At 39.0% G+C, this 24,124-nt stretch overlaps 2 protein-coding genes across 3 annotated transcripts in view; one reads left to right on the top strand and one right to left on the bottom strand.

Annotated features, from left to right (window-relative positions):
* GTF2F2 (general transcription factor IIF subunit 2) overlaps positions 1–24,124 on the top strand; it is a 127,392-nt gene that overhangs the window by 35,338 nt on the left and 67,930 nt on the right. For both annotated transcript variants that reach the window (XM_077811702.1, XM_077811694.1), the window contains one exon: positions 17,610–17,691. In XM_077811702.1, coding sequence (XP_077667828.1) covers positions 17,610–17,691 — 82 coding nt within the window. The remainder of the gene's footprint in view (positions 1–17,609; positions 17,692–24,124) is intronic.
* KCTD4 (potassium channel tetramerization domain containing 4) lies at positions 4,813–5,586 on the bottom strand. Its single transcript, XM_077806836.1, has one exon. It carries the CDS (start codon positions 5,584–5,586, stop codon positions 4,813–4,815), a length of 774 nt encoding a protein of 257 aa, XP_077662962.1.

Raw genomic sequence — 24,124 nt, 5'->3', positions numbered from 1 at the left:
CATGTGGTATACCTCATTAAATGCCCCAATAACAATTAAGTGGGTGAAACCATTTTCTTATCACAGGAAAATAAGACAAAAATACACTGTCACCTGTGGGTGAACACTTTTCACAAAGCAATCACTCTGTATCAGACCTATCAGTCCTCATCCTCAAAGGAAACCTGCACAACACTGTAAGGCTATGTCTACACTGGCAAATGAATGACCATTCAGAGGTGTTAAAAAAAACACACACTCCTTCCCCCAAAAGACAAAAGTTTTGCTATGACAGGCGACGGTGTGAACAGCGCTTTGTCGGCAGGAGCGCCCACAAACAGCGGCTACACTGCGCCTTTTAATGTCATGGCTATAGCAACACAGCCGTGTCGCTAAAAGTTGGGTAGTGTAGACAGAGCCTAAGCTCGCTAGTGTAGACATGGCCTGAGTTGCAATTCCTTTTGGTGAAAAAACAGGAGGACTTGCGGCACTTTAGAGACTAACAAATTTATTTGAGCATAAGCTTTCATGGGCTACAGGGCTACTCCTGTTCTTTTTGCGGATACAGATTAACACGGCTGCTACTCTAAATTCCTCCTATGGTGAAGTTATATTCTGCCTAATATTTAGAGCTGAACCTAACAGTTCAGTCTAATTAGTAGTATAGTCGAGGGTGAACTTGGGTAAACTGAGTTTACTCCTTATTTAGGGAATATGGAGTTTAGGGTGGTTTATTTTTTTTTTTTATTATTATTTTTTTTTAAACCATTACACCATTAGTCTAACCCTTAACAAGAAAAAGAGGAAAAGAAAATACTTCACCTGTACTTAGTGCCAAAGCTAGCATTGCCAGAACAATCTTAACTTCAGGTATTTTCTGACCTTTGAGCACTTGATTCTGTAACTCCAGTGTTGTATCAATATTAACACTTAGCGTGCAATTTTCTACTTCTTCTTTTTTTCTTCAGGATAAAAGGGGGAAAAATCCCTGAAGATAACTGGGTTGCATATCTTACTACCTTCTCTGGCAAAAGTCAGCTGTGTTTGAATTCAAATGTACACCTAACTAGCTGTGCACACATGCAGTGTATTGATCTATTGGTGCATCTGTAGACTAAAAAGGAAACCTTTTCTACTTGAAAATTGCATACTGTGAATATCCAACAATGTTTCAAACTGAGCAAATGTACAGGTCTGCCAGGTCTGTATCCAGTTGCAAACAAATTGTTCTTACTATAATCTTGTCTAATGCAATGTCTCCAGTTTTTAAATGTGGAGAGGGAGAAAATTCTCTTGTCCCCCTGCATAAATCCTTATTCAGACAGCTGAAGGGATTTTGCATAAACTTTTTGGAAAATACACTTTCAGAGACAGAGCTTGACACATTTCAGACAGGAGGTAGACGTCGATATGGCAGCAGGTGCTCTCAAGTGCTTGTATGAAACATTGATGCCAATGATATTTTAAATGAGAATTGGGAAGCTTTCTAATGAGAATTGTTTAATAGCCTGAATCCTTGAGACTTAAACCCACAAATTTTGTAATATAATGGGTAAAATTTGTTTCTTAGTCCTGGGCATAGGATTCTTTTTCTCCCCTGGGCATATCTGACCTCAAATACAACACATGTTTGTGGTGAAGCTTCTTGAATTATTTCAGATAGTAATGTAATCAGCTGCTAGAAGGCAGAGTGCACCCTGGACTTAGGTCTTGTCAAGTAAAAAGCTTTCATTTAACCTTTTTAAAAGCATTGTAGTGTGATTTACTCTTTTTTGTAAACGTATTTGTGATGGGGTTGGGTTTTATGCTATTATGGGTGGGCTGGTGTGGTAATTTAAGTATGGACTACCATTTTTTAATAGTGAAGAACAATTTCCCTTAGTAAAGACAGAATCACCAGATCTGCGCTCTCCCTTCCCCCAGTCCCTTTTTTTTGGGTGTGAAATCTTAAGGTAAAGAAAATAGTACTTCTCTGACATTAAACCACTTCAATTTCTTTAAAGGTCAAATGCCAAGAAGTCAGTTGAAAAGGTAAAAGACAGTATATCTTTTGTATTAATGACTGTTACAATCAAAATAAATATTTACTATTTTCTTTATTTAAAATTCAATAGTCACTTTAAATCCCAATCAGGCATTCAATAGAACTATATCCAAAATATACCTATATCCAAAAATGTTTAAGAAAATGGATGATTTGACATCTTATGAATGACAGCCTCCTCCAGACTTTGTGCTTATACAGTTTTTGTTTTGACAGTACTGGAAACAAACTTCTTTATGATTTGTAGGGCAGTTATGGTGCTTTCTTAGGTTGTCTGCCTAGTTACTATTTATTACCCATTCTAGTATGGAGATGACAAGTCCACTAAAGGTTTTCTTACCATTCGTTCACAATTATTTTGTGCCATGGTATCTCTTTTTGCTATAGTTCAGAGTCCATTAAAAATCAGAAAAATACGGGAATGGAGTTTGTTCGTAACTCTGAACAAAACGTTATAGGTCTTTCAAAAGTTTACAACTGAATGTTGACTTAATACAGCTGTGAAACTTGATTATGCAGAAGAAAAATACTGCTTTTAACCATCTTAATTTAAATGAAGCAAACATGGAAAGTTTCCTTACCTTGTCAAATCTTTTTTTTAAACTTTCTCTTTATTTTTTAGTAGTTTAACACAGTACTGTACTGTAGTTTGCTTTTTTAAAAAAATTTTTTTTTGGTCTCCACTGCTACCAGACCGTGTACTTTCAGTTCCAAATGCGGTGTATGGTTGACCAGTCAGTTTGTAACTCTGAGGTTGTACTGTATCAAACTTGGTGCATGTAAGTTTTCACAGTCACTTCAAACAGGAGTCATTGACAGCGCTATGTTTACTAATTTAATGGCTAATGAGATTTCTTGTAAAGTATACTGATCTGAAAACATTTTGTGAAAATGACAATGTAGTGATCTATTAGAAACTACTTCAGTTTAAAATGGTAACTTTCCCACATACCACTATGCTATAACTATTCCCGAGTGTTGTACCTATAAGCTAAATAGAAAAATGCATGGTTTGGAGTGGTGATCTTATACATTTTGGGGAGGAATTCCAGAGAGATTTCAATAAAAAAATTGTTTTTTCCCACATAGAAATACCATTTGAGTCATTAAGTGTGTCTGTTTTCTTGTCTGGAAATTTCAGTCCTCTCTATATTGCAAATTATGTCTAGTGAGACACACAGTTACTCCCAGTTATTGTTGAAGTACAGTTCCAAGTTACAGGATAGACACACAGTGTATTCCCATTTCTTGTTAAAAATTGGTTTGGTCCTGTCTAAAATCCAAGATAGAATGGTGCTTTAAGCTTGTCTGGTGACAGTCGTGTTGTTCAACATGATTGAAATTTTAGTGTAGTGAGAATCCTATTTTGCATGAAAACTTTTTTATTTTTTCCTATGTAGAATTCACTTTTTATACTAATAAAGCGAAGAACTCCAGTCTTATTTAGTAAAAAACTACTGTTTTTAAAAATTTAATGAGCATCAGTTTCTTCACAGTTGATTTCAGTTGAACGGTGCATGGTTGATAGAGTCAAAGGGCCAAATTCAGACCTTGCATAAGCTGGTGCAACTCCAACTGACCCAAAGGTGAGGTGAATAGGAATTGCACCTGCTTACATGAAGGTTGTGTTTGGTCCAAGTTTTCTTACTGACAGATATTTAACTAATGTTTACTTCTGGATTCATTAATTCTAGTTGCACTGTGGATGATGTAACTTGTTCCCTTACTAAAAATTGTATATGAAAGAAAGAACTGGATAAATATTAAGGAAGTGAGAAGGGAGAGAAATGCTTTATCTGCCCCTTACATTAATGCATTTTAAATATCAGCAGGTGATCTATTCAGAATTCAAAGTTCCACTTACTGGTTAGTAATACATTATACAAAGCAATAGATCTGTTCATTTGCCACTCTTTATGAACAGCAACAACAAGTGGAAAATGTCAACTTCAAAATTTGAATGTAATATGTAATTGAAAACCTGTTACATTAAATTTTATGCAAAACCTTTGAATAAACCATTCAAAATATATACTTTTGAAATATATCTAGTCTCTACCTACCTTTATGCATTCACATATTTCCTGTAATAAAAAGTAAAGTAAATTAAACTAGCATTATTTGGCTTTTGTTATTGGAGGCATTTTTTCAGGGATTCTCAGCAAATGAATGATGTAGTTGTAAATTTGATGATTCCAATACATGAGCTCTGAAATCTGTTTAATTTTAAAATCAAATTGTTGGCTTTTACAGCCTTTTGCAGTCTTCTATTGTAATTTCAGTATAATTCAGCTTTGAATAGATTTGCAGAAACTGTAATGAACACTCAAAATGTTTTATTCCAGTTAAAATCCAGTGTGAATTTTGTCATAAGCAAAACATGTTTCAAGCTTGCATATTATATGAAAATATTTTCACCACTGTTCAACTGAACAATAAGGTGTATGCATGTTAATCACACAAGTACACAAACCATTTCAGCTAGACTCTCTGGGTGAAAGACAACGTGAAGGAAAAATATATGTAAATAGTAGCAGCACTCAATCTGTATTTACAATGTTTAGCAGACATTTTTATTAAATTTAAACATAAGATACTTGTTCAGCCTAAATAACCCAGAGATGAATGTCATTATGGAATTTACATACCATTAGCTCACATTAATTCATTAGCAGCAGAGCTCTGTGGTACAGGGCTAGTTAGATACATTATTTGTGATGTCTGGATGCTGCAGTTTAATGAGGTTTACTGGCTGCGTGCTTGTTGCCTTTGTCTGGTGATAGAAGTAATTACTTGATAAAATGAAGTGCATCGCTGTGAACAATTGACCCTTTGGAACAATCCAGACTGGTCAGCAGTCTAAATCCACATTTTAAAGCCATCATTATAGCCTCAAACTTAAGAGTTTCCAGGGTGCAGACAAAGGTGTTGTCTTCTTTCAGTACAAGTCGTGTACCATTTTCTGACTTTATGAAGTATTTGAATTGAATAATATTTGAAGATATTGAAAACTCCTCTGGAAATCCATCCAGCCTGCTTTTTGACACCAGAACAATGCGAGATTTGATTTTTGCTATGAAATCAGGAGCATTACAAAAGATCCTAAGACCTTGTGAACGGTCGTGGCTATCAGTTATTTCCAGGAAAGTAGTCTCTCTGGATGCTGTCTGTTCTTTCTCCCACCTTGATTTCACTGCATCAGCTAACATCTTAAGCTGAAAAAAATCTGCTTCTTGTGCCAGAAGTTGATTTTCTCGAAACCCCTCTGGTAGAAGAAGTTCTCCATTTCGTAGGAAGTTCAGAATGTGCCTGAAAAGGAGTCCATCCCTGTCTATGAAATAATGGCCATCTGCATCAAATGGACAGACGATTTTTCCATTTATCACACCTTCAAGAAAAGAGTCTGGGTACTTGGTTAGTGTTTGTTTTTGTGTAATGTACAGGTATCCACCAACATTGAGAGTAATCAGAGGCATTTTACAGTTCTTGCTTTCTTCAGTACCCTCAGAGTTGATGTGCTTTTCTTCATGTTCCTTTTCTCTTCTGTTTATTTTTCGCTCCATTCTTAAAGCCAAGTTAAAAAGACAGCTATCTTGCCTTGTTCTTGTGTGCTTGAAAAGAGATATTTTAAAAGCACCTTTATTCTGCTCCAGCACGGTGATGGAATGGAAGTGCTGCTAGCATTGCATGGATTGTCAGCTCAGTTTTGCAGTAGGTGGCGTATCAGCTATGTATGCCCTGAGATATCAGGAGTATGGCTGTAAGGAGAATTTGCATTTAACTGTGTAAGGGAAGAGGATGGATGTAAAAGCTGTTTTAATTATTTTCTTTGAAGTCTGGTAGGTTTAAATTATTTAAAAATAGCATTTTGAATTACTCTGTGCAGAATGGACAATACCTTTTTACTGACCAGTTAAATTTTAATATTTACTTTAAAAATGTGTTTATAATGTGGAATTGCTGAAGAATGGTTAGCACTGAGAATGTTGTAGTGGTAGCTTTGTTTCCTTTTTTTCGGTATTTTTGGTTTTATACGATACCTTTACAAAAAGCAAATTGTGTTACTGTTTGAAGTACTTCACCTATTTAATGGAAGGTAGCTGAAAACAGAGGATTGTGTGTGTATACCTTATGTATGAAACACACAGTGGCTTAAAATTTGATCAGAAAATGTTTCAGAGTGGTATTATAAAGCATTTCTGATCTAACTGGTTTAGCATATAGTGAAACTATCATTTTTTGTTGACTCAGCTACCCTCAGCGAGGCAAAAAATATAGCCTTTATTAGATTTTGTATCCTTTTGATATTAAAAAGTCTCTCTTTACCATAGATTAAAAACTATTGTAGAGAAAAGGCACATTTACTACTGGTATTGGTAATTTTAAAATAATCAATGTTAGATTTCACAGATTATCTTATATTTAATCAAAACAATTCTGTTGCCGTGCGGAACAAAGGGCCAGTGTGCCTATAGAAATCTTTGAATATCACATAACACTATAGCTTAGCAACACTTCAGTAAGGGAGAAAACATTGACAAAGTATACTTGAATCAAATGGCTGTCTCATTTCTCTGTATGAAGCTGAGATTAAAGGTTCATTTGAAATTACCTTTTTAAAAAAGGTTTTCCCCTTTAAACATTTGCAGCTGGGGAGAGGAAAAGGAAAGCTGAACAAACCTTTGTGTATTTCTTTAGGGAGTGTGCAGGAGATGGAGGGTAGTGTATGCAGCATGCATTCCAAAGCAAGGTAGAGATTTAACACTTATCTTAGCCTGAACATGGAAATCAGAGATTCAGATTTTTTTTTTTTAATAATGTATTTTTTAGTCTACAAGCAGATGTCTATTGCTTTGGCCTGTTAACAACAAAGTCAATTGTCCTTTTGTGAAAAGGATTATCTATACCTCTGTTTATGTTAAGACTATCTTCATACTACTCCCAATAGATATATTAGCAATTACTTATAGATATTGTAGAAACGTTGCTTTAATGATGTGATTTTTTTATTGATTAATATGACTGTGTGCCTGTTGATGTAAATAACATGCTGATTCTACTTGTTGCCCCCATACTTCAATATCCCCAGTCCACAGAGCTGCTCTTCTAAATCTTTTGTCTGCTGCTATGTATAACATATTGAGCATTATTTTATTAATTAGACTTTGTGTATCAGGCATTACAAAGTCAGTGTTTAAATTTAACACTTTGATGCCCTCATTGTGTTTAGTATCACTTCAATTTGAAGAGATTTTAATAATTTAATAACTTGAATATACTAACCTTTTGAAAATCAACTCTTATGGCAGTTAGTAAGAGTTAATAGAGGTATTTGGAGAGAGAGAAAAACAGGTGGTGTATTTTTGACATAAGCTTTATGGATAATATTTTGCCACTGTGGGAGACTTTTGCTCAAATCCAGTTAATAGTCAAGTGTCAAACTCCATTTGATTTGTTCAAGTTTGATGTGGGTTTTAATCTTATAACCAACTGTAAGAATCGTAGTGGTAATTGATAAACCCTTTGATTGACACTGGCGTCATTCTATCTTGCATGGTGATCTTGTCATCTCTTTGAAGCTAAGCTGGATCACTGCTGGATGGGAGATTTCCAAAGAAAGCCCAGATTTGTAAAGGACTTGGAAATCCTTCGTGGCAAACCGAGCTGTATAAATTTAGGACAGGGCAGCAGCAAAACAGTATCCATTCCTTAGCTTCCTATGCTCATCTTCTGAAACCTCTGTGTTTGGGGCTGAAATTTTCCAGGTTTGGCTATAGTTAAATATTTTTGAAAGGTCAGGCTAAATCTCTTCAGCTGTTTAGAGAGTAAAAAATGCCAGCAAGCTGTTAGCTGCCATCCCCAGGAATGGGGGCGAAGGAGTGGGAGGAGAAAGAGAATGTGAATGTGTCTAGATACAGGAATTTACAGGTTCAGCTGCTGACTCAAGGTGAATGTCCAGTGTGCCTATCCTTAAACTTACGAAAATTGCGTAAAAGAGTTAGTCTTCCACACCATACCCCCCACACAACCTTAACTCTGCCCCCTTGCAGTTGGCAATAGGCAGTTCAACAAAACCATACCTTACTTGTCCACAAAATCTGCAATTTTTTGTGGTGTTTGTTCTCAACACAGTGTTATGCCATTCTTCAGACACTCCTTACTGAATTAGATGTAGTTGTATTGATGCAGAAATTAGTTGCAGCAAGTTGCTAGATATCAAACTGCCATCTGAGCAGAGGAGCAGCTGCAGCTAGAGGAATCAGGGATCTTTTTTTTTTTCCCCTGGGCTGTGATATTCAGGAGATCAAACTGGATGAGCACAATGGCCCTTCTTGGCACAAAAATCCAAGTGTTTATGAAAGAGTTTCTGATGATGTCTGTAGGGTTTTAGGACCACTAGAATGACTGTGACCTCTGGAAGTTGACATTCCACTGGGCATATCAAGAAATAGGGGAATGTAAGAGTGCTTCACCCCAGTCTAACTCTTGCATATTCTCAGTGCTCAGCACAAAACCCATATCTACACTGGCATTCATACAGTAACCTGTATACTCTGTGCTGTGCTATTTCCCTGAAGCATTCTAGCAGTGTGATGGCATGCTTCACAGTGCACCATGACCCTCAGTTGGTGCTAACCTAAGGTGAAGTCTGAGAAAGAATAACTTGGACAAGGATTGAATAGCTATTGATATTGAGCAACTCTTTGGTGCTTTGTCTGGAGTAAGTGAATTGGTTGCGTGAAGGTCATGCCTAGCTAGCTCACGTCCACTAATTCTGACCTACACGTGATCTTGATTACAGTGAATATGAGGCCTAAGTGTTTCCCCACACTACTGTTGTTGAGGCCTAAGTGTTGTTCCCCACACTGCCTGGGAAAGGTACAACCCTATAATCTCTCACAGGGACTTGAGACATCGCCAAAAGGAGACTGAGTTAAGATTGTGTGGTGTGAGAGACGTTACCTAAACAATGTGTTTCCTGGTTTTCAGAGATCCAGGCATAGGTTCATTTGACATTCTAAGGGTACAGATCACTGCTGGTCAGTCTGAACCATGTGTTGTTAAAGTTTTTTGGACAGTGTTTTTTTGAGGAAGTGGTGACAGTGAGGTGGGCATGATTGAGGGCGGAATGAGTGGTTTTCCTGGGAACACCTTCCTGTCTTTCAGCTACCTGTTCGGCCTTTCATGCCCCTTGGGCTGACGGGTCATGTGGAGGAGGGAAGGTGGTAATCATTAGGTTGTTAAGGTATCATATACAAGCTGGAGGCGAGCTCCAGCCTCCTTAGCTAATTCAGGGGCTAGGGAACAGGTCTCTGCACAATCCTCAGCAGCACAGGAGCATTGCAGTGAAGTGGCCCGTACATCTCAGTGGGATGCTCTCAGGTGAATGAGAACATTTCATGGAGGTGAATGCAGCCTGACATCCAGTTCTGAGAAGTGCAAACTGCACTGTTCATCTCAATTAGTGTTCTCCTTCCCCCTCTCCCAAAGTACACAAAACCCTGTTGTGGCACACCAGTGTTCCAAACAAGTTTGAAAGCTCTTTGGGGTGGGGACTGTCGTTTTGTTTTGTTCTGTTTTTACAATACCTAGCACAATGGGCCCTATTTCATACCTAGGGCTCCTCAGTACTGTGGTAATAAAAATAAATAATAATCTCACTGTGCGCCTGTATTTTAGAGCACTTAGGTTATTAAAATCAGCTTCTTGTTGGGAGAGGTGCATCTAAGGAGCTCTTTGACCAAATGTGTCCTACTAGCTAGACTTGGCCCTAATATGGAACAGAAAATTTCATGGTAGTTTGAGAATCCATGTGGATTGTAGAACACTTAGAAATATCTACTCTTAGACAAGGCAAAACTTGACAAAGGAACCCCTTCCCCAAAACAGAATGAATGGCAAAGTGTAGTAATGTCCATAGACATTTTCAGGAAACTGCTGGGGAGAGGCGTTGAGCTTGCTAGGTTCAATGACGACAGCGTGTTGCCTGAGCTGCTCTGGCAGGTGTTCCTGTATACACTCTTGCTCTTCACAAGAACGAGTCTCTCTCATGATTCATGTGCTTATCATGGTCTGTAGTACATCACCCAGATTCTAGCCACTTTGTACAGCTAACTTTAACACTTAAATATTGCTTTTCATCATGGCAGTGTGTGCTGGACTAGTTGAGTTCAAACCTAATCAGGTGATATCAGCTTGAGGTGAATCAATGCAATAGTTTGAACCCCAGGTGTGTGCAAAAATAAAAGTTAGAAGAACCAGACAATTTTATTCAGTTCCTTTTTTTTAAGGGTGCTGTGTCCTGGGAATCACTCAACCAAATCACTCTAAGGCCACGTCTACACTAATACTTATGCTGGCAAAACTTATGTCGCTCAGGGGTGTGAAAAAAACACACACACGGGAGTCATAAGTTTCACCGGCATAAGTGATAGTGTGAATAGAGCTATGTCTGTGGAAGAGCTTCACCCGCTGACATAGCTACTGCCACTCATTGAGAAGGTTTTATGTCGATGGGAGAGCTCTCTTCTATCGGCATAAAATGGCTACACAACCAGCCTTACAGCGGCACAGCTGCATCGGTACAGTTGTGCCGCTGTAAGTTTGTTAGTGTAGACTGGCCTAAATTTGCATCACTAACCCACCATGAACTCTGGTGAGGTACTGCCATTTTCAAGACAATCTGAGCATGTGTGTGTGTATTAGAGTACTTAGGGCTTGTCTATACATGGAGCTATTCAGGGACAGCTATTCCTGAATAACTCTGTGTAGACAAGCCCTTTGGAAGATCAGCTGTTAAACAGTAAGTTCATCTCAGTCTTAACTATAATGTGGCAACAGTCCCCCTATAATGCCTTCAGTACAAGGCGAGGTGGATCTTGTAAATGTGGTATACCTGCTGCACACCAGAGTAAGGAGTTTATACCATCTAAAGCACCACAAATCCATTGCTTCCAGAACAAGCTCATTGGTAGGTATGCAGTGCTTGTAAACTAGGAAAGCTAAATAGCTCACAATTTTTCCTCCTTTTTTTTCCTTTAAAGCAAAGAAAAGGGTATAGGCAAAGAGGTATTAAACTAAAAAGACTAGCTTTAATGCATTATTAAGATTGCAATATCTAATGCTCAATATTCAGGAAATTATTAATAAAGAAAACTTAAAACCCTCCTCAATATGAGGTTATTATATATATGGTATCTTTGGTGGTTGTAGACAGCTAAAGGGTCAGAAAGGGAGCAGGAACTGTCATCACATTCTTCCATCCCAAGGAATATGGGGAGGGTGGTGCATCTTTGCTGCTGCAGGCTTTATCCAGCTCTCTAGCAGACATCTTAATTTAGGAGTGTTACAATTCCCAAGAGAGCACGAGAGAGAGGAATTTCAGACTTTGCCCTCTGGACAGTGGCTTTGGCAGTATTATAGGTGCTATACATCTGCCCCAAGAGGATTTCCCCTTCAGGATATATGTAGTCCATTGTGGAATGCAGTTAGTGAAGATTTTGCTTTGTTAGTGAAAGAATGGGGAGTTAAAACAATATTCCTTAATATAAGTTGTGGCTGTTTGGGGAATCATACAGCTTATTTATTCCACTTTGAAATTGTGAACTCTATATATCGTTGTCAAACTACAAATTCCATTTTGAATGTGGGGCTTGTCTGCCTTCTATTTTTTTTTACCTTCATGTTGGACTGAAATTCCAAAGGATAATGACACAGGGCTAACAATGGAGGGTTGTTAAACCTTTGTAGTCCTCTATTCATATAGAAGCACTCTTGGACAGAGTTGGCTATTGCCCCAGAAGGACCAGACTGCCCAGATGGGCTTGGTAACTGAGCAGTGGGTCACTTGCTGTTGGACATAAAACACCTGATGAGGCTTGGCTTAGGGCATCACTGGACAAAGGGGACTGGAGGTTATAAAAGAAAAAGGTCTCTGACTGACATTTTAGAGGGGGAAGGAGAAGAGACCAGAGAGATTGTAAGTTCCAGATGAGAAGCCATGGGCTGGGGGAGAGGAAGGATCCTGGACTCTCTAGAAATACCAACCCAAGTCCAAAGAACTCGCCAGAGTGGTGAGGAAGCTCAGGCAGGGATGTTCTATAGACCTGGTGGTGGTCTGCCTAGATCTGTATATTTCTTGTGTTGTCTAAAGAGTGATAACTTTTGTAACCTTTTCAAAGTATCTGGGTTATGTTCTTCACCTATCATGTGATCCTAAACGGAAACTGTAAAGCAGAGTGCCCACAGTGTTGGAGTTCTGAGAATGGGTGGGCTTAAGCAACTGGGGTGTCTTGAGGGTCAGCACAGGGTTTTGGTGACCAAGAGTAGTGGTTCTCAACCTTTCCAGACTACTGTACCCCTTTCAGGAGTCTGATTTGTCTTACAGCCCCCAAGTTTCACCTCACTTAAACTACTTGCTTTCAAAATCAGATGTAAAAATACAAAAGTGTCATAGCACACTATTACTGAAATATTGCGTACTTTCTCATTTTTACCAGATAAATATAAAATAAATCAATTGGAATATAAATATTGTACTACATTTCAGTCTATAGTATATAGAGCAGTATAAACCAGTCATATGAAATTCTAGTTTTCACTGACTTTGCTAGTGCTTTTTATGCCACTTGTTCTAAAGCTAGGCAGAAACCTAGTTGAGTTGATGTACCTACTGTAAGACCTCTGTGTACACCCAGGTTGAGAACCCCTAACCTAAAGCAGCTGTCCATTTAAGTTAAGGTGTAACAAACAGAGAGCCTGTGCCCAGGTATTGTGCCAGAGAGGCCAAGGAAAGAGTGCTGAAGCCTAATCCAGACCAAGGGAAGCTTAAAAGCACACAGATCCACTGTGTTGGGACTCGGACATAGCAGTCTGCTGCATGTCCAGCCTGGAAGCTTTACCAGGGCTTTCATGTGTAGGCAGTGAGGTGGGCTCATTATGGTAGTGTGTAAGCATTTTAAAAGAGGCTTTTTCAAGGGCCTAAAATTTTCTGTTTTTAAACTGAAAGCCAAGAGCAGATCTATTAGTCTGTTCTGGATAAAGCCAGATAGAAGCTGAGCTGTTCATAATACATGCTTGCTGAGGAGGATGTTAGACAACATCTACTAGGTATAAACATTTTAAAATCCGCAGGTCTGTATAACTTGCACACAGGAGTTATAAAAGAGTTGGCTGAGGAGATCTTTGGCCCACTAATGTTAATTTATAATAAATCTTAGAAGACTGGAAAAAATCAGAAGACTGGAAAAATGATAATATTCAAAAAGGGCAAGCAGGATGACTTATGTAACTGTATGCTGGTTAGCCTGACATCAATCCTGCGTGAAATAATGGAAAAGCAGAAATTGGATTTAATCAATGAAGAATGAAAAGATAGGAATATAATTAATACCATTCGGCGTGGTTTTATAGAAAATGGGTCCTGTCAATTCTGAATTCATTTTTTGAGATTAAAAGTGTAGTTGATAAAGGTAATTACGTTGATTTAATATGCTTTTACTTTGTAAGGCGTTTGACTTAGTACTACATGACATTTCAGATAACGAATTAACACTATGCTATATCAATAAAGTATACATTAAATGGATTAAGAACTGGTTAGCTGACAGATCCCAAAGTAGTTGTCAATGCGGAGTCATCACTGAATGGGGGTTGCAGAAGGGTCATACTAGACCTGATGCTGTTCAATTTTTAATCAGTTATCTGGAAGTAAATATAAAATCACTGCTGATAAAACATACAGATGATATGAAGACTGATGGAGTGGTAAGTAATGGCAAGGACACCCGTCATACAGAGCAGTTTGTAATGCTTGGAAAACGGGGCCCATTCAAAGAAAATGCATTTTAATACAGCCAAATGCAAAGTGATGCATTTAGAAATAAGGAATGCAGGCCAGATATACACAGTGAGGGGACTGCATCCTGGAAAGCAATGACTCTGAAAAGCATTTAGAGGCCAGAGTGGACAGGGGAACTCAGTATGAGCTCCCAATGCAATACTGTGGGAGAAAATAGACTAAAGCGATCCTACGATGTATAAACGGGAGCAGTGAGTAGGAGTTGGAAGCTGATTTTACCTCTATACGTAGCAGTGACAAAACTGATACTGGAATACTACATCCCTTTCTGGTTCACACTTTAAAAAGGATGTTGAAAAATTGGAGAGGATGTAGAGAGAAGCCATGAAAATGCCTTAGGCTGAGAGCTTGCAGAGCTCAGTCCGTCTAGCTCAGTGGCTCTCAACCTTTCTAGACTACTGTACCCCTTTCAGGAGTCTGATTTGTCTTGTGTACTCCAAGTTTCACTTCACTTAAAAACTACTTGCCTACAAAATCAGACATAAAAATATAAAAGTGTCACAGCCCACTATTACTGAAAAAGTGGTTACTTTCTCATTTTTACCATATAATTATAAAATAAATCAACTGGAATATAAATATTGTACTTTTCCGTGTCTAGTATATAGAGCAGTATAAACAAGTCACTGTATGAAATTTTAGTTTGTACTGACTTTGCTAGTGCTTTTTATATAGCCTGTTGTAAAACTAGGCAAATATCCAGATGAGTTGATGTACTCCCTAGAAGACCTCAGTGTACTGATTGAGAATCAGTGGTCTAGCTTATTAAAAAGATTGAGAGGTGACTTGATTACAGTGTGCAATCACCTTCAGGGGAGAAAATTCTGAGTACTGAAGGGCTTTTTAACCTAGTGGATAAGGGCATAACAACCACTAATTGCTGGAAGCTGAAGCCAGTCAAATTCAAATTAAAAATTAGGCTCAGATTTTTAACAATGAGGGTGAATAACCATTGAAACAAACTACCAAAGGAAGTAGAGGATGCTCCTTTTCTTGATGTCCTCAGATCAAGACTGGATGCCTTTCTGTAGTTATGCTTTAGCTAAACACAAGTTACTGTGTTTGCGGGGGGGAGGGGAGAGGAAAGGGGGCTGGGCGGGCAATGAGCTTTGGGTGGGTGGGTGGGGATTCATAAGGAAGGGGTGGGCTGGGCCAGGAACTAACCTCCCCGAGCCCGTAGTTCACTCACCCGCCATACAGCCTCAGCTCTCCATGCACAGAACTGTCAGAAAAGCCAAATTCTACTTTATTGTTCTTTTGAAGGATTTAATTCATACCTTAAGCAAAGCAAAAACGTATAAATGCAACCATGTTAAATGCCTGGCGTCAGATGATTGTTCTCTGCAGTGTCATTAGGGAGATCAGAGTTAGATTTTTAGGTTTCAGTAAAAAATAATTCAGTCAGCAAGGCACTGAAAAAACAACAGATGTAGTATACTTATAAAGAGAGTAGCCTGTGTTGCTTAAAATCCCTCTAAGCATTTTTTTTATCGTCAGTGCCATCTGAATGGGATGGTGGCACTGCAATGCCCTAAAGCAAAGACAAGTTAGTGATTCTTCGGGCTATCGAGGCTGGGGGGTGGGGGGGTGACCTTACCCTTATTTTCAGATGTTCTTCCAAAGGAATGAGTTTGGCTTGATACATCAAAGTTAGGACACTCAGAGCTGAGAGTAAAATTCTGTCCTTACCATATCCTATTACATCTGGTGTTTGGATGGGCTGTCCAAACAGAGGGTGTATTTGGATGTATTGTGCTGTCTACCTGCAATAGGGAGCACTGGAGTGAAAAGGACATAGTTAGGAGGGTGGTATTTTAAGGATATTCTAGATGTAGTCACCTATGTTTGCTTTCTGTACAGTACTACTTTTGGGATTTGAGTCATTTTTCATTTCCCACAATTGGAAAGTGCCACTGCATTGCTCTGTCAGTCATTGCTATTGCTCCGGACAATAGCTTGTTGCCACCAAAGCACCAAGTGGCTGTGTGTTGCAGACAGCTGGGTAGAGAACACAGAGTTTATTACAGTTGACAACTGAGGAAGGTAAACTTACAGTACAATCTGTTTTTTTACAGGTTTAAAATAAACAGTGTTAGTTTTAACTTTGTTCTATTACATTTCTTTTTGGAAAGGGGATTGTTTCATTATTTTAGAAGATTAAAAATAGAGAACTATGTTCTAGAAATTTGTGAGTTAACACACAAGTATCTGAAACAACTTTGGCCCAGGATTCAAATTGGTAAGAAGACATAGTACCACTTTTCTGGTGATTGCTGCTTCAATTCTACTCCAGCACAGTTAATCCCTTTGATGCTGTACAGCTTTTCCATGCTTGTGTGGGGAAGTGGGAGGTAGTGTAAGTGTGGTGGGTTAGTAGTCTAAGCAGCACAGCTCCTGTGTTGGCAGCTCCTCTGGTTCTGTGAGGCTTGGAGGCTCTCAAACCCTTCCCATCCAAGGAATTTTTGCCCAGAAAACTCCCTGATGTTCCTATATCAGAGTTTTCTGGAACCCCTCCTGAAGAGGGGACAGTCTGGCGCCACATGGGTTGTTAAATCTATATACCTGATGTTGCTATATACTTTATTTGCTCTATCCTTGCCCGATAAAAGATATAAATGAAAACAGTCCCTACCTGAAGGAGTTCACATTCTGAAATGCAAAGGAAATGGGGGGGGGGGGGCAGAGAAATAGTGATATAAGTAGAGGTGTGTGTGCTTTACATGTATAAAATTGAGGTTTAAAAAATAGAAATGATTGATTGAGGTGAAAGCTGAGGTTTTGTTGTGTTCTGCCACCAAGGCCAGCCTGTATATCATGGTGCTTATGGAATTAGATAACTGTCCAATATTTCTTTTTATCCTCACCATTCCATGTGCAGCTGCATGCCTTATTTACTGCATACCATCCATATGCTGCACTTAATACAGCATTTTAAAATTTGTCATAGTATCATAGTGCCGTATAAATATTTAATGAATATGCCTTCACAACACCCATGTAGGGTAGGGAAGTATTATGCCCTTTCTATAGATGAGGAAGTTAGGCAGAGTAAGGCCAAAAGTTTTGTAGAAGTGTGTCCACTGATTTTGGGTGCCTCAGTGATTGGGCGCTCATCCTAAGACACTTACAGTATTTCTACACTGCAGTTAAAAACCCATGGCTGGCCCATGCTAGCTGACTCGATCTTGCAGGGCTTGGGCTAAGGAGCTGTATAATTGTGGTACAGATATTTGGCCTTGAGCTGGAACCTGGGTGTTAGGACCCTGCGAGATGTGTCCCAGATCTCGGGCTGCAGCCCGAGCCTGAAGGTTTACACTGCAATTAAACAACCCTGTAGCCCGAGTCCCATGAATCTGAGTCAGTTGGTGTGGGCTAGCTGCAGGTTTTTATTTGCAGTGTAGACGCATCCTCTGGGTCTAATTTTTGACAGATGCTGTGGGCCTGGAGCTCCTGTTGGCCACTAGTGAAAACTTTGGTGTCAGTGACTTGCCCAATATCACATAAGAGATCTGTGGGAGAGCTAGGAATGGAACAGAAGTTCTGTTTCACACAAGGTACGGATATCAAGTGTATCATTCTTCAGCTCTCTAAATAGCTGAATAGTACCAGACAAAAGGATTTATATTATGTTTTCTAAACTCTGAGCATAAATAGTAAGACAGTAGTTGAAAAGGTGAATGATGTACAAGTCTGTGTTTTATAATAAAGTGTTTCTTTCTATTCAAGACAAACTTTCATTGGAAGGAATAGTGGTTCAACGTGCTGAATGCAGACCTGCAGCTAGTGAAAATTATATGAAACTGAAAAGGTAGGTATATCTCTTTTTATTATCAATGAGTCCGTAATGTCTTGTTTTGATATTTTATCTCCTTTCCAGGTAAGATCCAGATTATTTTCTAAAAAGTAAAACTATTTTATTTGCCTGATTTTGTTTAGGGTTTAAAATTGGATTTAGGTATAACAGAGTGTGTAGTGCAGCAGTTTTCAAACTTTTTGAGCTGAGCTTCCCCTTTACAATTTTTGGTTGTTCCCCCCAACCCAGACAAAAAGAAATGAGTCAAAGGGTGCAGGTGGTGCTCCCTCCCTGATCCCCACCCGAACATTCCTCTGCACCCCCCTGGGGTGGGGGGCACGCCTCCCAATTTGAAAATCTCTGCTATAATGTATATATAGTGTATATAAATATATCTAAATTTGTGCATATACATAGATGTTAAACTGTAATATAGAAAATAAAAAGGAATACACAAAGATGTGGTTTCAAGGTTTTCGTTGGCATGGGTAGGATGATCATACTAAATGGTGGTGCAGACTGCCCAAAATGAGTGCCAATAATACCTTATGCTGTACTGTTCCATTATGTGGTGAGCACATTTAAGAACATGAGAATGGTCACAGTGGGTCAGACCAATGGTCCGACTAGCCCAGTATCCTGTCGTCCGACAGTGGCCAATGCCAGATGCTTCAGAGGGAATGAACAGAATGCAGCAGTTTATCCAGTGATCCATCCCTGGGTGTCCAGTCCAAGCTTCTAGCAGTCAGAGATTTAGGGACACCCAGAGCATGGGGTTGCATCCCTGATCATCTTGTCTAATAGCCACTGATAGACTTATCCTACATGAACTTACCTAATTTGTTTTTGAACCCAGTTATACATTTGACCTTCAACATCCCCTGGCAGCAAGTTCCACAGGTTGACTGTGGGTTGTGGGATGAAATACTCTCTTATGTTTGTTTTAAACCTGCTGCCTATTAATTTCATTGGGTGACCCTGGTTCTTGTGTTATGTGAAAGAGTAAATAACACTTTCCTATTCACTTTCTCCACATCTCTCATGATTTTTTAGACCTCTATCATATTGCCCCTTAGTTGTCTCTTTTCTAAGATGAACAGTCCCAGTCTTTTTCATCTTTTCTCATAGGGATATGGAATATTGTCCATAATCATTCTTGTTGTCCTTCTCTGTACTTTTTCCAATTTTAATATACCTTTTTTGGGATGGGGCAACCATAACTGCACAAAGTATTCAAGGTGTAGGTGTACCATGGATTTACATAGTGGTATTACATGATATTTTCTGTCTCATTATCTATCCCCTTTCCTTGGTGCTTCCTAACATGATTAGTTTTTTTGTCTGCCCCTGCACACTGAGCAGATATTTTCAGAGAACTATCCATGATGACTCCAAGATCTCTTTCTTGAGTGATAACCTCTAATTTAGACCCCATCATTTTGTATGTGTAGTTGGGATTAAGTTTTCTAATGTGTATTATTTTTGTATTTATCAACATTGAATTTCATCTGTCTTTTAAGTTGCCAAGTCACCCACTTTTGAGAGAACCCTTTGTAACTCTGTGCAATCAGCTTTGAACTTAAGTATCTTCAGCCATAGATAAAGTTCATCCTTCCAGTAAGAGTCTGAAAACTCCATAGGGCTATTTTAATTAAATGGAGTGCAACTTTCTGATCATCCTAAGTGGCTTCTGCGGGTGATCAAAGAACACAGGCAATGAAAATTGTGGATCATTTTAATGCTAGCAGGAGTTTCCTTCCAAACCAAAATTGAAAAGATTTTTCAAGTTATAGAAATAGTAAAGGCTTCACAGAGAAACCTTATACTTAAAATGGGAAATATTGCTAGGAAAAGTAATAGGTAATATTTGTGGAAGTGGTACTTAGGAGCCTACCTAATTGAAAGTCACTCAGAAGGTTTTGAAAATGTTACTTCATCTGTAGAATCCATCCTGTAATTCACATTGGAGAGAGAGAGAGAGAGCTCTGCTGGTTAATTATGCATTTTAAAAAAAAGTGATTTTTTTTATCAGTTCTAAGTTTATCCTTCAGTTAAATTAAATATCCTCTTAGTCTTGTATTATGAGGGAGGTTAAATAGGTCAGTTGGATTTACTTTCCGTATATCATTAATTAATTTTGTGTAACTCTGTTATGTCCTCTTATTTATCTTCTCTCTAAACTAAACAGTCCTAATCTTTTCATTATTATGTGTGGGTGTCCATGTATACAATTTTTATACACTGATTTACTGTAATTTCCGAAGGCTCACTATTGCAGGTACTTCATGTGCACTTCACAGTGCTGCCATGTTTTCTGCCATTGATACAGAATGGAATTTGAGCTACGCTGAATCTTCATTGAAGGGAATTCATTTTAATCTGGCAAATTTAAATATAGTCTTTATCTGTTTCAGAATTGTTTTAATCCCATTTCCTGAGCTGAACAGTTTCTCATTTTTTGTAAACTATCACCTATTAGTTGATCATACCGGGTTCATATGGGAAGGTCGCAGAAGGAGGCCAAATGAAACTGACAGCTTTAATGAAATACTGTCCTAACTTTGAATTTGTTGGCATTTTACATTCTGATGTCTTGCCTGCAAACACCTACCTGCCCCAGACTATCATTTGTGTCTCTTGTCACAGTGAATACCTGCAGGAGCAATAGACGCAGAAAGAATAAATAAATGAAAACAGTTTTTCTCCTGAGACATGCACCTTGGCAAGCTGAAAACTGATTGTAGCACTGGTTTTTCTTGTGGAAAGGTTGTGTCAGGCTTTCTCTGCTTAGATTTGAACTTCTCACATTATTAGAAAATTCTTATCTTTGAGCATTGAGTGGAGCTAAAAATTCTGTCCTAGTAGAACTCAGTTTGATATTTAGCAGACCTGGTTATCACAACCTCAGAAGAAACTGTTCATCTTTTGTACACTTTTCCTAATGGGACCAGTAGCAACATCTAAACATTTTTCTCTAACTTCCTTTGCTCTCTCCAAGTCCCCACATGCTTCAGAACATATTTAACGCTGTTATTTGTTTTGATTTAAGTGTAAAGATTATGAGTGTACAGGTTATGAGATTAAATTTCATAAAACTTCTTTCCTTCACATTTTTTATTTACTACTTTGCTTTAGAGGAGATAAGCTTCCCAGAGGTAGAATTTAATATTGATAAAAAGACAAGAAGGGACAAACAAGTATCAGTTAAGCTTTAACTTCTGTAGTAACAAGGTCAATGCAGGAGAGAAGTACAAAACTGTAAAGTAATCAAAAACAGAACATCTTGAAGTATCACTAGTGAAAATGGTTTATTTGTGTATCTTACACAGACTATCAATATCAGAAGAGTTTATCACTGGGGAAAAATGATTGTTTTATGAAAATTCTCCAAAGAGAACGTGATTAAAATCATAAGGAAAAGCTACTGGAACAAAAAAGCAGTATAAACTAAAAGAAAAAACGGACATTAAGCCATTCCAAAATAGCTCGCCTCCTGCTATATTTAAAAAAGCTAAATTTCTGCACAGATATTTTGAATGTCTGGCAGTCTGTGCCAACCAAGAGCATGCTGAGTACCAGTGAAATTTAATTACTGCTTACCCGACAAGTTGCTGACCTCTTTAAAAATTCTGAGTGCACTGAATGACTGACATTTCAATTTATAGCTGAAAATGAACACTATATTTTGATGTCAGGTTCTTTGCAAATGCCAGCACAACAGTAGAAGACATGGATAATTTGCTTGGTCTGCTACTTTGTTAAATTTTTCCTCTAGCTCTGCTCAAGCAGTTTGCTTTTCTACTTCCCTACACAATAAATGCATATGATTACCTATTCATGCACTTCCGCCTCGCCCCCCCGCACCAACATGCAATGTGTATCACAACTGCTGATCAGTTATTTGAGGTAGGCCATTTTTGTGTTCAACCTCAGGTTTGATCTGCTTGTCATTCAGTGTACCCAGGATTTTTAAGCACATAAATGAACATCTTGTTCTTGAAGTGAAATTCATTATATGTACATATAACAATTTATTGGGTTTTGGGTTGTTTGTTTTTGTTTTTAAAATCGTAACTCATTTTTATGCCAAAAATGAGGACAATATTTCCAAGTTGTATAATAACATTTTAGCTCCTTGTTTTACTTAAGCATATTACCTTACAGGACTTGCACAAAATTGTCTGAAGTTTGGGTTTGGTAGGCAGAAAAACTATCCTTGGGAGATGTATGCGGTCTTCTACGAAGTGCCTGGGCAAACAACAACAACAAAACTACTACCTCTAGCAGTGAATACTTTAAAGATTTGCAGTGCAATTAATAAGCAGATAGTACTTATGCTTCCGGTCTCTAAGTCATGGTGATAAGAGCTTTTCCTTACTATATTACTATATTCTATATTTCTATTAAAATATAGAAAGAGAGGGAAGCAAGAAATTTGGAGTAGTATTTAAAATGTTAAAATAATGTGAATTTAATAATAAGGTTGTGTGGATAAGTACTGGACTTGGGGGGTCAGGATCCTGGATTCTCTGTCTGGTTTGTCGCTGACCTACTGTGTGAAATCGAATAAGCAACTTTACCTTTCTTTGCCACTTCCACCACTCACTCTGTGTCTGTCTTGTCTGTTTAAACTGTAAGCTCTTTGGGGCCGGGTCTGTCTCTTACTATATGCTTGTACTATAATACAAATAACAGTTATCGGTCTTTTTAAATGAAATTCAAAAAATATGAAGATGCAAAAACTGGGAAACGTTTACAGAAGGGGGACTTGGTTAGGAAGAAGTATCTTCTTGACTAACTGATGGAGCTGTGTACATCAAGATCCAGAAAATCTTCAAGTCTGTCTTGTCTCAAGTATAATCACTCCAAAATATTCTGATCTTTCAGAATTCTCTGTTGTTCAGCACAAGACTCATGAGGCCTTATGTTCTTTGAAGGGCTCTCGTGCATCCCTAAAATGTTTGGAGTTTGTTTTCTATTTCTGTTTATTTTGCTATAAGGAGGAAACCAGCTAGTCACTAGTCATATCTAAGGCAGCCTATTATCATCAGTATAGACCTTCTGAGCCTCCCAGGAAGCATTAAAAGTACTAAAGGAGGAAATTGTCAGCATCGTCTAGGTCGTCTGTGCACCCAGCTGCATCTTCAAGGTGGAAAATTTGTCTCGTATGGAGCTCCTAACAGACGACGTCTAGTGGATTGTTTGATATCTCCCCTTCCTTTGGCAACTGCTTTTTTTTTCAGTTTCATGGGAGTTGGGGTTCTATAACAGACTTGGATAATGGAAGTTCTTTGAGTGCTTCCTCATGTTGATTTCATTCTAGATGTGCATGCCCACGTGCACAGTCATCGGAGATTTTTGCCTTCGCGGTATCCATAGGGTCGACTGTGGTGCCCCCTTGAGTGGTGCACTCATGTGCTGGTATATTAGGTGCCCGCCAACACTACAGTCTCTCGGTTCCTTCTTACCACCCATGATGGTTGGTCTGAGTGCCTCATCTTGCATTGTAAGAGTGGTAGACAATGGGCTGTAAAGAACCACTATCTTCTTTCTATATAGTTTGTAGGTACTTGGCCAGTAAGTGTTAGGTTAGTTTGGTAGGTCGTATGACCTCTTTAATATTATATCCTCCTCCACCCCAGCCCAGGTCGCGCTGCCCGTTCACCCGTGGGTCCTTAACATTGCCAAATCACTGTGGCAGACTCCCTCTTCCATTCTGCCTACTTCTAAGAAGGCAGAAAAGAAGTACTATGTCCCTGCAAAAGGGTTAAAATATTTGTACATGCACCCTCCAGTCGCATCACTGGTTGTGTCCGCTGTTAATGAAAGGGACAGGCAGGGCCAAGTCAGTGGCAGACTGAAAAACAAAGACACCAAGAGACTGGACTTGTTTGTCAGAAAAGGTTATTCGACAGCCAGCCTGCAATTTCAGGTGTCTAACCACCAGGCCCTGTTAGGCAGGTACAATCTTAATCTGTAAAACTCCCTTAAGCAAATTCAAGGAGGCCCTCCCACAGGACCAAGCCCAGGAGTTTGCCACTTCAGTGGAAGAAGGCACAGCAGTAGCGAGAGGGGGCCTTCAGCTGGCCTGGGACGCTACAGACGCAGCAGCCAGGACTCTGCGGAGGTCATGAGGCGCAGCTCCCGGCTGCAGTTCTCTGGGTTATCCTAGGAAATGCAGGCCACCAATCAGGACCTCCTGTTTGAGGGGGCAGGGCTCTTCTCCGAGCTCCTGAGCAAAGGCACCACATCCTTAAAGACTCTCATGCCACCCTCTGCTCTTTGGGCCTTCATACGCCTCAGCAGGCCAGGAAGTCATTCCGTCCTCTGCCTCCCCCACCTCCCAAGTCTAGATCCTTGGGAACTCCCTGGCTGGGCACCTGCAGGAGAAAGGATAGAGACAAAAGGTCTAAGCAGTGACACCCGTTGTCTTTCCATTCGTCTGCTC

The sequence above is a fragment of the Eretmochelys imbricata genome, chromosome 1, assembly GCF_965152235.1.
Source record: "Eretmochelys imbricata isolate rEreImb1 chromosome 1, rEreImb1.hap1, whole genome shotgun sequence".
Classification (NCBI taxonomy): domain Eukaryota; kingdom Metazoa; phylum Chordata; order Testudines; family Cheloniidae; genus Eretmochelys; species Eretmochelys imbricata.
The sequence above is the reverse complement of the archived record's forward strand: the minus strand, read 5'-3'. Positions and strand labels throughout refer to the sequence as shown.

Bases quoted from the DNA above. Each gene is read 5' to 3' on its own strand.
- KCTD4 (XM_077806836.1), bottom strand. From the start codon at position 5,586: ATGGAGCGAAAAATAAACAGAAGAGAAAAGGAACATGAAGAAAAGCAC.